At 38.5% G+C, this 12458-nt stretch overlaps 1 protein-coding gene across 1 annotated transcript in view; it reads left to right on the forward strand.

Moving 5' to 3' along the window:
• slc44a5 (solute carrier family 44 member 5) overlaps positions 1-9920 on the forward strand; it is a 268997-nt gene extending 259077 nt beyond the window's left edge. The window contains exon 22 of the mRNA XM_062978141.1: positions 9774-9920. Coding sequence (XP_062834211.1) covers positions 9774-9775 — 2 coding nt within the window. The 3' untranslated portion in view covers positions 9776-9920. The remainder of the gene's footprint in view (positions 1-9773) is intronic.
• Positions 9921-12458: the final 2538 nt, after the last annotated feature.

Below are 12458 nucleotides of genomic sequence, written 5' to 3' on the forward strand. Positions count from 1 at the left end.
ACAACACAGAAGAGGTAACTGCAGTTTTTCCATCTTGTTTCCGGCATCTTTGGAGGTTGTGCTCGACTTCGGCCACAGCATCTTCCATGCCATCCATCGAGCTTCCTTGATCAGCCGCCTTTAAAACCTCCCTGTTTTTAAAAGCAGTACCTATTTTATCTACTCGCATGTCTGCTTTCAACCCTACTAGATGAGCAGGTGAGCTGGGGCTAATGGTGAGTGCTCATCCCCAACCCAGGCTCAAACTGTTGACCTTTCCATCAGCAGGCACAGTGGTTTTGCCTGCCGTGCTAAGCCCGACCCCATATTACCCTATTTGCTCAAGTCTAATGCTCACCTCTTTTTGGCTAAGTTAAATTACCAAAATTGACATGCACATTAGATTTGATGGTGCATTATAAGCACACACACATAAACCTACCTGTGTAAAAAGACCTGGAGGAAGCTGAAACCCCGGATTATTATACATTATACTTGAGTAAATACAGACACATCTCTTTCTCTCTCAGCCAATGTGGCTAGTGGTCATGCTGGTTGAAAGATTCTGAGGGCAGAAGTTCTTCTACGGACTATAAGAACTTTCATCAAAGTACTCTAGCTCTAGTCATTATCATCCTGTGGTTCTAGGGCAGTGGTTCTCAACCTGTGTGGTCCCCTGATGATTTGACCTTCAACTCCCAGAAATCCTAACAGCTGGTAAACTGGCTAGGATTTCTGGGAGTTGTTTGCCAAAACACCTGGGGACCCACAGGTTGAGAACCACTGCTCTAGGGCGACACAAGTGTTAAATGAATTTGAAAAGCTCCTTTCGAGTGGGGAAACTTGACCTCCTAAACACACTGTCCCTCTCTACCATTTCACCCAAAAAATAGGGAGAATCGTGGGCAGGCAGAACTTTTGGCTTGAGTGATATCTACCACCATCTTGAACTCTGCTAATGGTTACCAACAGTTGGTTCTCCCAAGGGAATGTAACCTCTGGAAGAAAAATAAGAATTTTTGCCCACATATGGTATTTATATTTACATTGTAAGAACCTTTGGAGCAAGCAGACTTTTAGAAGGTGTTTACACTATGACAAGTCCTCAAGGGATTAAGTGAAAACCAGCCATTCCATCACACAAATCGGGAAGCAAAGTTTATTTCATCTATGATTCTAACTCTGGTCATTCTGGGGGTCTAATGATTATGCGACCTGCAAACAGTTTGATGTGACTGATGTGAAATTCAGCACAAGAAGCATGGTGGACACAAACTGTGTCAGCAAGCCCTTTCAACACCAGCTCTTTCAAGTAAGTCTGATTTTTTTTTAGACCTAATGTAAAGTTATGTCTAAGAAAAAAGATATTACTGGTCAACACACATTTTGATGACTCAAATATTAAACTTGTTTCTGGGTATATTTGACCTGATTCCAAAAATGGCACAGGTTTCTCCCTATATGCTCTAGTTTTTGAGATATAGAACATATGGCATATATGTACCAGTCTTCATCTCCTAGCCCATAAAAATAATGATAAGCACATCTAAGGAACTAGAGTTTATACAGTCTATCCAATGCAATTTACTGAATTAGTGCCCCAAATAACCCTCAGAACCAGCCTAAAAACCAAGAAATCTTTTGTTGTTGGGCTATGTTTAATTTTCATCCAGGCATTTGGTGGGCATGCTTCTTTACCAATCACTCTCTCTGTTGGTATGAGATTGCATACCAAAGGAGCCTATGCTGAAATAGTATTGTAATCACATAGAACTTCCTCCGTAGAGCTCCATAATCGCATAGAGCTTACATGTAGAATTACCCCACTGCATCACTGTTAAAATAGTCTCCCCTCATCACAAGCCTAACGTTAGAATGAATCCTGAATATTTATTAGAATATTTACAGGCAGTAAACGTTGGTGTAAACTTAGCTAGCTCTTCCATTTTTAGCCACTACCTACTCGTCAGAACGCCTGCTCAGGACAACTGAGTTTAATTCAATATTATTCCCCTTCTGTAAACAATGCACAGCTTCTTCCTTATTTCATCCCTCAGGACCATCTGAAAATAGTCTAAGAATAACCGGGGGCGGGGGGGGGGGGGGGGGGGGGAGAGAGAGAGAAAAGGTGGATAATATGGAAAATTGTAATGTCACCATCTAAAACTATACTATAGAGATATATAGATTATTTTAAATCATGTTTCAAGGGCAGCAGCAGATGCTTTTGAGATTCTTTCTAGAAGTATTACCACAATATAAACTTTGGAAATAGGCCGTACAAAAAGTGCATTGCTGTCTGTTTGAAACTCAACGGGATGTTCAGAGACCATCTGCTTATTCTGAAAAACACCTGGAACACGTCTAAGCATAACAATAACTATTAATAATAATAGAACAACATACTATATATAGTCGCCCACAATGTAATCCATCAAATTTAAATTCAAATAATGTACCATCTGAGGCTAAAGCAAAGAATGCATTTATAATCTCAATGTTCAGGTAAAGGGTTGCTGAGAGTCCGTGGCCTTTAATGTTTGCCCCATATGTACAGAGTTGTTTTTAATTAAATCTGGATTTCTTCAAGTACTCCAGCCTTTGCTTGCGTCATGTGGAGCCTCCCAGAATGGTCTGCAGTTATTGATTATTGTGTCGCTGCTCATTCGCAAGACATAACTTATTGCAATCCTGCTTTCTTTCTCCTCTTTAAGGCATGCTCATAAACAGTCTTCCTATGATTGATGTGTTTTATGTATCACATAGTTTTCTTTACTTTCATATTACATTTAAATCTACCATTGGCTGAAGGCCATAGATATCTTAATCCACTTCCAGATGAATTTTAAAACTAGGATCCATGCTTAGCCTCTCTTGCTTTTGCTCTTTCATACGCTTTCATACTCTCTGGGCACTGCATCTGGTGTCACATTCTTGAAGCCATGACCTCTCTTGTTTAAGCACAGGTCATGTTAATATTCCTGCATCCCCTAAATGTAATGGAAGGGAGGTGGCCCTTTATTTGAAGATGGAGGCATCTTTTGATTCTACAGATTGGTTGTGGTGCCCAGTTTAAAATTTGGGATTGTGAGTGTTGGAAAGATATGTCATAGTTCTGCTTGTGTTGAACTTTGAAAGACTGTACTTCTGATCCAGGCTGCTCATGTTGAATATTTGAAGGATATGAACAACTTTAAGAAAGTAATCAACTACTTCATGCTCTTCCACATGACTTCCCCCTTAGAGATGACATTAAGCCCAGAGACAGAAACTGTTTTGTACATAGATGGTCTTAATTCTTATCCTCATGCCAAGAAATTTCAACCCAGCATTGTATATTTTGACCAGTAGACCAACGTTGGTAGTCCTGCCCATTAGTGACAATATGCAATCCTGAATTTACAATCCCTGCCAACCACAAGACTTCCTGGTCTGCCTTAAGTCTTTCTTTTCCTGCCCTTCAACATACCCTATTCCTGCCCTTCAACTAAGGATATTCACCCACACTCCTAAGAACTGGTGATAGCTGACCTTGATTTTGATCCTGTCATTTGTAATCTCATCTATCCCTCCTTATACCAAATTAGGAGGGTTGCTAATAATCCAGTGACAGGACCTGGGTTCAAAATAACCTTAACAAAAAGTACAGATATGGGATGGGCAACATCTGGCTTGACAGCAATATGTTAAGCTGTGAAAAAGATCTAAGAATCTTAGTAAACTACAAGCTGAACATGATCTAGCAGTGTGATCTGGAAGCCTAAAAAGCCAATACAATCATAGTCAGCATAAGTAGGAGTTACAGTATTTAAATGGAGAGAAGTAACAGTACCCCTAATAACACTGTGTTCTGAACACCTCAATTCAAGAAGCATATTGACAGCCTGGAAAGTGTCTAAAGAGGGACAACCAAAATGGTCAAAGGATCTGTAAGCCAAGCTGCATGAGGAGCATCTTAAGGGGCTGGGTATGTTTAGCTTGGATAAGAGATGACATGATAGCCATGTTTAAATATTTGAAAGATATCATATTTAGGAGGGGTTAGCTTGTTTTCTGCTTCTCTAGAGACTAAGACACAGTGTAATGGGTTCACAGATTCCACTCGAACATTAGGAAAACTTCCTGTTGAAATAGCTGTTTGACAGAGGAATATGATGCTTTAGAGCAGTGGTTCTCAACCTGTGGGTCCCCAGGTGTTTTGGCCTACAACTCCCAGAAATCCCAGCCAGTTTACCAGCTGTTAGGATTTTTGGGAGTCGAGGACCAAAACATCTGGGGACCCACAGGTTGAGAACCACTGCTTTAGAGTGTGGTGGAATCTCTTTCCCTTGAGATTTTTTAATAGAGACTGGACGGCCAATTTTTCAAGAGTATTTTTATGTGTATTCTGCATGGCAGAAAGTTGGATTGGATGGCCTTAATAGTTTATTTCAACTCTATGATTCTATGAGCTGCCATGTTGTAGAACAGTTTTGCCATCAAAAGATGTAATTTCAATAACACTAATGACCACCAAGAATTAATACTATATTTTCTATCCACATGAAAACCAAACTACGTTTAAGATGTGCCTTTTGTTACATTAATTCTTATATAGTATCTTCTCACACGAGATTCAACTCTACTGAAACCCAAAATTTAGCTTTCCAGATACTCAGAGTGCAAATAACACATTAATCAAAATGCAATACTGGCATAGACTTAGTAATGAAGACTTGGACTATTGCTGAAGTTTACAAGTCCAAAATTTATCATTCCATCCAGAATAAAAAAATATTTTAGCTGTAATAACATACCATTGACTCTTCTTAAAGATTGAAAAGTCCTCTGGACAACATAATTAGAGCATAAAATACACAGCACATGATTGTAGCACAAGGACTGAGACTGTATATGTCCTTGAAGCTGTATCTTGAACATTTTAATACAGATACACATTTTCAATAACATAGATAGAAAGAAGAAAAACAGATGTACTAATCAAAAGTATTGTCAGTGGGGATGGTTTATTGATTATACAGAACCTGTTTTCTGGAAATATAGCACTGAAGACTACAAAGGGTTTTTTAAAGTCTGCACCGGAGCATAATAAATAACCATAATAAAAAAAGGAATTTCACAAAGCCCAAACTTTATTTCTCGGAGGTTTTAATGATGCAATATGCCAAGTTTTTGTGGCCTCCCAGAGGACTTGGAGAAGGCTATGACCTCTCAGAAACTATAGGTTGTCAATCCTGAATTTATTTATATTGTTCTCAGGAAAACACATTTCTTTTAATTTTATCAGGATTGGCACTGTAATCGTTGGAATTTGTATATATGATATGTAAGAGTTATTGCAGGTTTACATTCTGAAAGTATCTTGCAGCATGCAGTTGTCTTTTATAGCCCAAATGTAAGCTGTCTTAGGTTTTCAAAGTTAGGATAAATATACATTTTGTGATCAAAAACCTATGCAACACAGTCCAGTAGTTTCCAGTGGTTGAATGATTTGCTTCAAATTGTATAATGGATTATTCAGACTGGAAAGACTCATCTGAAACCCTGCAGAGTGTGAAGCAATGGCCAAGTTCAGTATAGAAGGCAGCTTCCTATGTTCTTAATATTGGGTATCATAGCTGCCGAGACATATTAAGGGAGCCTATGCAAGTTTATTTTCTAGCATGAATGATATGATTATATATGCCATACATAATAAACACTTTTATAAATCTCTGTGATCAATTAACTTTAACTTGTCCATAGTCAGACTCATATGTATAGATACCATTGCCTACAACCAATGATAGGATGACTTGAACGCCTCTCATTCATAGGACTGCCATAAACTGGAATTGACATGTAGCAATTAACAAGTACTACTAAATGAGATGCACAAAAGCATTCAATGCCAAAGTCCTGTGTTTAAAGCTAAACATTACAGATATAGTGGTTGTATTGTTCCTCTGATTGAAAACAGTCTGAGAACCAATGGTCTGAAGTGTGATATGAACATATATAGGAGACAACAGGAACTGCACAAGGTAGTACTGGGCTAGAAGAAAACAGAGCTGCCTTTTTCAAAATAAGTCTTTTGTTTTTAATAATTCACAATTCCTATATCCTGGGGTAGCCATGCCGGTCATGCAACAAAATATAGCAAACTCCAGAGAAACACATTTCAGTGACATCTTTATTAGGCCAACCAAAAGACACAAAACAGAAGCTTTCAAAGTTCATAATCTTCTTTATCAGGTAAGGATTTTTAAAATAATTTCAGGAAAAGAGATGTGACAAAAAAGGGTCAAAGGACTGCATCTTTCTTGAGCTGTTAACATTGAGTTTAATACAGTGGAGGATGGAGCTTTGATGTCAGTAAAATTTGACCTTGATATCAGTAAAGGCTCCTTGCTGACCATGAGACATTTGACCTTAGGGCCATCATAAGTTGGAAATGACTTGAAGGCACAATTCAGAACAAGGTCTACATATCTATAGCACCGTGATTCCATCTTAAACATGACAACATCCTGTGGTATGCTGGGATTGGTAGCTCAGAAAGGGGCATTCAAAATTATCTGCCAGAGAGCTCCTTTAGTGCCCCATCAAACTACAAGATCTTTCAGTGCCTCACCAAACTACAAGATCCAGAGTTTAATAAAATGCAGCCATGAAATTGGAATCGTAGAGCAAAAATTATGTAGTTTGAAAAGCCCCAAAACCTTGTGCTCCAGATACATAAACATATACTTTTATGCTTGAAGTGCTACCTACCTACATAATGCATGATTTTGCCATTAAGAAGAGAAAATCTGTACATAACTGACATGATTTTCTCTGTGATTACTTGAGGTCAATGGTTTGAATAAATACATCTACCACCTACAGACAACTTTTCTGTTGTCTACATACAAAAGATGTTAGTGGAGCATTAATGTTGAGAAAATCACAGTTTAGTGGAGAAATGGGGATAGATGACTACACATGAAAGAGATTACAAAGTTCTGCATGAGGTGAAAGAAATAGGGGATGTTGATTACTGTTCTTTGCCTCCTAATACAAGAACCCAGGGTCTTCTACAATCGTAGCCAATTCAGGCCTGGCAAATAGAAATAGTACTTCTCTAACACAGTGGTACAGTGACAAATAGTACAGCAACCAAAGAGAATCGTTCAAGATATGTCAGCAATGACTACCCACTTATCCTTTAAAAAAATAGCGAAGAAGCTTCATCAGCTACTAGTCATGATGGTTGAATGCAACTCCAGGTTTCAATGCCAGTTTAGAATGAGAGACTATTGACTTCAGAGATCCAGCTTTTAGACCCCCAATGTGCAGTGAAATGCACTGGATCACCTTAGGCCAATGGAACCTCATCCTGATTTACAATACAATACGACAATATATTACTCAGAACACAAGAGATAAAAACCAACATATAAAATTAATAAAAGCAACCTCAATTAAATAGAGACAGTAATTTATGGTTGTAGCTGTAATTAAAAGATCCATACAATGGTTCAGCATCTCAACTTTATTACATTAAACAATGTAAGGTGCTATTATAATGGCAATTATGTTGGCAAATGTCTAAACCATGTGAAAGTCCTGGATAACTACAGGACATTTTCAAGCAATGGAGCACCTCAGTTTCATACCCATCTTGAGGACAAAGGAATTCAGAGAGAGAGGGGGGAAAGACAGAGAGAGAGGGAGTGTGTGTGTGTGTGTTTTGTGAGCTTTCAAACACACCTGGAAGGTTCTCTAGATACGTGAGGTGGAGCATACATACATTCCTACAATGAGCGAATGAGCAAATGGGAGAAGTTTTAGAGACAGGATATACAGGATAGAGACATACAGGATAGAGACACCCTTTCTGTCTAATGCCACATTGCTCTAATATTAAATGGTGAAAGGGATTTAACAAAATGCTTGGTTAGGAAACATTTTCCAGCAAAAAATAATATAAATTGACAGTACATGACCTGTATCTCTAAGAAATACACTCCATTGCTTTGCAGCAATATTTCCAAGCACAGAGTCCCACTGGAGGACTTAGAAAATGCCTAGAGAGGACATATTTTGTGCACTGGGGATAAATGAAACCATGAATACCAACCACACAGAAAGGGGGTCATGCTGTAGTTTTAAAATAAGAAGAGCATGGGGAATCACAGATTGAGACACCTATGCAGGACAAATGTTAAGGAAAACTGACTTACAGCAAACACATTAGTGAATCATAATTGTTGTGTCAAGAAGATATTTTTTAGTCAAGACTTCACATTAGTTTCTTTGAAACAGTACCTTTAATGCTTTGTATTCCGACAGCAAAAACTATATTTAACAGCTCTCGCTAGAGGATTCAAAAAGACAGAGGCTTGCTTGTTTCACTTGCCACACATTCAGTTTAAATTATGTCTCAATGATACTTTATAAGTCAGTGGTTTTTTTGGCTGACCTGATGACTAGAATTCAAAGGCTCTAAATATTGTGCAGATTTGATACAAAAGCTCATGCCTTTAAAAGCAACATTTTAATTTAAACCAGAAAAAATATCTTAGTATTTGCTTTATGTGCAAGCCTGCATTTCTTGCTCAAAGTTGATCTAGTAATAGAGTTTATATGTAGGAGGGCTGGTGCATAAAGGGCTCTCCCACCCCTTTGCTCCCCTTCCCACTCACAAGGCAATTGGGAAAATAATAATATTGGTGTGGTTTGCAAGCACAGCTGTTACAAGAAAGAGGGGTGGGGGTGGCTACAGTATATCCCACTGAGACATTATAGGAATATTTTAGGGTGGTTGTGTGTGTGTTTTAAAACCACAGAATTGTTGCTGCTGACATGTGGTAACATATATATTAAACAGAGGAAAACTCTGCTAGAGGAGCAGGGTCAAGGAGAGAGGCTAAGGAAGCATCAAGTTGCCACAGAACTAGTTTTTACGCATGACATCTATAGAAAAGGAGAAAGAATTTTAATTAAAGGTATACATTTAACTTTCCTAAGCTGTGCAGTGGATTATGGAGGGGGGTCTTTAGCAATTTGACAATTAAATTGTAATTTTTCTTAACTGACAGTTGTTTTCTGGGTGGCCGTTTAGTACTTCTTCATCCTCAAGCAAGATTCAAGACAAGAGACCAGCACATTGTGGAACAGGGCAGGAGATCCTAAAATGTTAATCACAGCTGGGGGAGTGGGCATTAGTGCATGCATCCACCCACATACATCATTTCCTCTGAAACCTGATGCACAGAGAAAAATACGCAAGCATTGTATTTTTATAGATTCTTGGGTATTAGAGTGGATTCAAATAACATCAAATTGGGATAATATCATGGAAGGAAAAAATAAACTGGCCCTTTTCTAAGCTCGTGGGGGCCCAATACAGCCCCTCTTTTAAACATGCTGTCAAGAACTATCAACGTCTAATCTTATTTGGCCCTTATTTCTTGGTCTTTGTGGCTTACTTTGCAGTCAGGGTACCTCAATTTTGCCCTGGATAATGGCTGACCTGTTTTAGAACTTATCCTGCTAGAAATAGATTATAATTCAAAAGAAGAAAGTGTAATTGCACACACACACACCACAAAAGAAAACAACAACAGTTGTCTCTCTTGGCAATGCTGATAGTGCGGCTGTAGGAATTATGAAATGTGAAAAATTATGACATGCAGGTGTCATCCCAAAAAATCCCTAATCTTTCAAACCAAAAGAGAAAATAGTTATAATATTTGAGGAGTGCAATTCAGTTTTCTCAAAGACTATTCCATAAAGGGTTTTTTGTTTGTTTGTTTGTTTGTTTGTTATAGAACTAGCCTGAAACTGTAGAAGCTCTCCCTACCTTTCTAACATGGCTCCACTCCAGGAGGAGAAGGCAAGCTACAAAAAATTCTTTTGAGCTGGTATCTCGTCTTCAATACTTTCCCCTCCCAGGATCTGAAATAACTGTATAACTTTAAAAAATTGTTTTTTGTAAAGAAGGTTTGAATAAAAAGTGCATTTGTGCTGGTAGGTTTTTTATGGGAACCTCTTGCCTAATGTGTAAGTAGTTAGGAGCAAAACTGAAGGGTGACAACATGTTGGGTTTGCTGATGTGTTTATTTCAGTGATGTGTCTGCCACTTCTAATACAATTTGGAGAATTGTGTCCCAGCATAGGTGAACTTCTAAAATGCTATGTTAGTTCTCACCACAGAAGTTATGATGAGCCTCAAGACCACCCCCAGTTAGGAATCCAGTTTCCTACCCTCTACAAGACCTCCTTTACCAGGAGTTTGGCTCGGCCTACCATATTAAGCAGCCAAGTTCATGTATGCAAGCTCCCCCAACCCTGCTTCCCACGCTTGTATTATTGTTTCATTCTGGCAAATCTGGAGGTGCACAGCGTGAGAGCAATGCTAAAGCACCCTATGGGAAGTTGTGTTTTTTTCTCCCCTGTCAACTCAGTTTGCTTAAATTATGAACAAGTGTGACATACACATAACAATAAGGAAGCTTAGTTGATGTCAGCTAGACAGGAACCAGAACAAAACTTGAATTTAAAAGTATGGGGCAAGACAAACTAAATATGACCTTTATCTATGAAATCTAAGCATCTTTTACCACTAGTAGTCAATCCATGCCTAAATTCTTGGCTGTCCATAGACAAAAGTAAGGTCAAACAAAATTATATGCAATGAGCAGAGAACTGTTCTAAAACATGAGACAATGTTAGTTGGATTCCTTGTTCTCAAGGCTTCTGCTCCTAAAATATAAATCCTTTGCAATATTGTAAGGCCATTTATAATCCAGAACCCTATCATTTATAATCATTAGAAACAGGCATCTTTCCCTAAATCTGCAAATCATTTTCTTGGAATGGGTGGTCTCCATGCACATATACGCGTCTCCCCTTTTTCATAGAAAATTCTCATTTATAGTATTTTGAAAAACACTTTATCTTTTCTACACAGAGCTTTGACAGTTAATAATCTGAATATTAAGGGGAGGGGGAGAATAAGAACTGTAGATCATGCCAACATTTTTCTTCCAATATGAACTTTGTTCTTGAAGCTGGAGTCAGAACCAAGTCAGCATGCCTTCACTTCTCATTCAGTTCTCATTTGCTTTATCCAAAGAAGGTAAAAAGCAAACTCTTATAGAAAAACTCTGCTACCATTTAAGGAGTACAGTGTGTCCCCATACTCCATATATCTGATACGTTTCAAGAGTTGGATTACATTCTACACAGTTAAAAAAACTATTTTACAACCCTTAAATGCCAGGATGGAGGAAATCCCCATAGACATTAGGGCAGTGGTTCTCAACCTGGGGTCCCCAGATGTTTTTGGCCTTCAACTCCCAGAAATTTTAACAGCTAGTAAACTGGCTGGGATTTCTGGGAGTTGTAGGCCAAAAACATCTGGGGACCCCAGGTTGAGAACCACTGCAATAGGGGCATGGGCCCTGGGGTGTCATTTCATTCATGTTTCCCCAGAAAGTCCCCCCTGACTAACTTCACTCTCTGGAAGCTTTCTGCATAGCAGATAACCTGAAGACACTGAATGAAAGTGCTCAGATTATACACAAACTGCAAAAATGCTCCTGCAACCATTGCACAAGTGAGGATGGCATCACCCCTTTCATATCTTCCTTTCATGAAACAGGTAAAACACACTATTCACTATTACCTACAATCACCAGCAATGTTATGTTAAAATTCTGAAGGGCAGGCATACTGACATCTTGATGTTTCCCAGTGGCATGGCTCCAAGAATCAAAAAATATACAAACAAACAAATAACCAAAGAGCTGATTAATTCATGTCAATAAACCAGCCCTGATAATTTCCATCACAAATATTTTATAAAACAAATGCATTGCAATAGCCTACTGAAGGCCAAGTGCCCCTAATCTCTATAAGCATTACATCAAGAATACTCACAATATATCATTGCTTGGAAAATACATCTCTCTATGCTGTCATTGTGAGAGTTGCAACTAAATACAAAGGGAACAAGAAAATTGATGAGAGTATAGATGCAAATGATATCATTATTCCAGAACTATAAACCAATGATACACAAAAGGTATGGCTCCCTACATATTGCTAAACTGCATCTTCCAGTGTTTCCCACCATTCACTATGCATGATTCACCACTTATTAGAGATAGTGGGAATTTCAATTGGAATTGCAGCAACCTTGCCCACCTCTGTTGAAAACTGTGGACTGACTACACCACTGCTGATGACTGATCTGACTTCAAAAGTGGAGCTTCTTCTCCTGCTTCAACTGAGAAACCCAGTGACAGATGGAAGAATCTACCCAGCTAACATCTATCCACATTAAACGATTTAAAAAGAGCAATATAAAAGTTTAAAAACAATTAAAAAATAACAGTGTGGTGAAAACAGAATTAAAATACAGCAAATACATTAAAATGGACTTTAAAACTCACATCTCCACCAATCCCACCCACCCTCCCCAGGGCTTCCCCTTCCATAAAAGCCTGTTG

This window comes from Anolis carolinensis, chromosome 4 (assembly GCF_035594765.1).
Source record: "Anolis carolinensis isolate JA03-04 chromosome 4, rAnoCar3.1.pri, whole genome shotgun sequence".
Taxonomy (NCBI): Eukaryota; Metazoa; Chordata; class Lepidosauria; order Squamata; family Dactyloidae; genus Anolis; species Anolis carolinensis.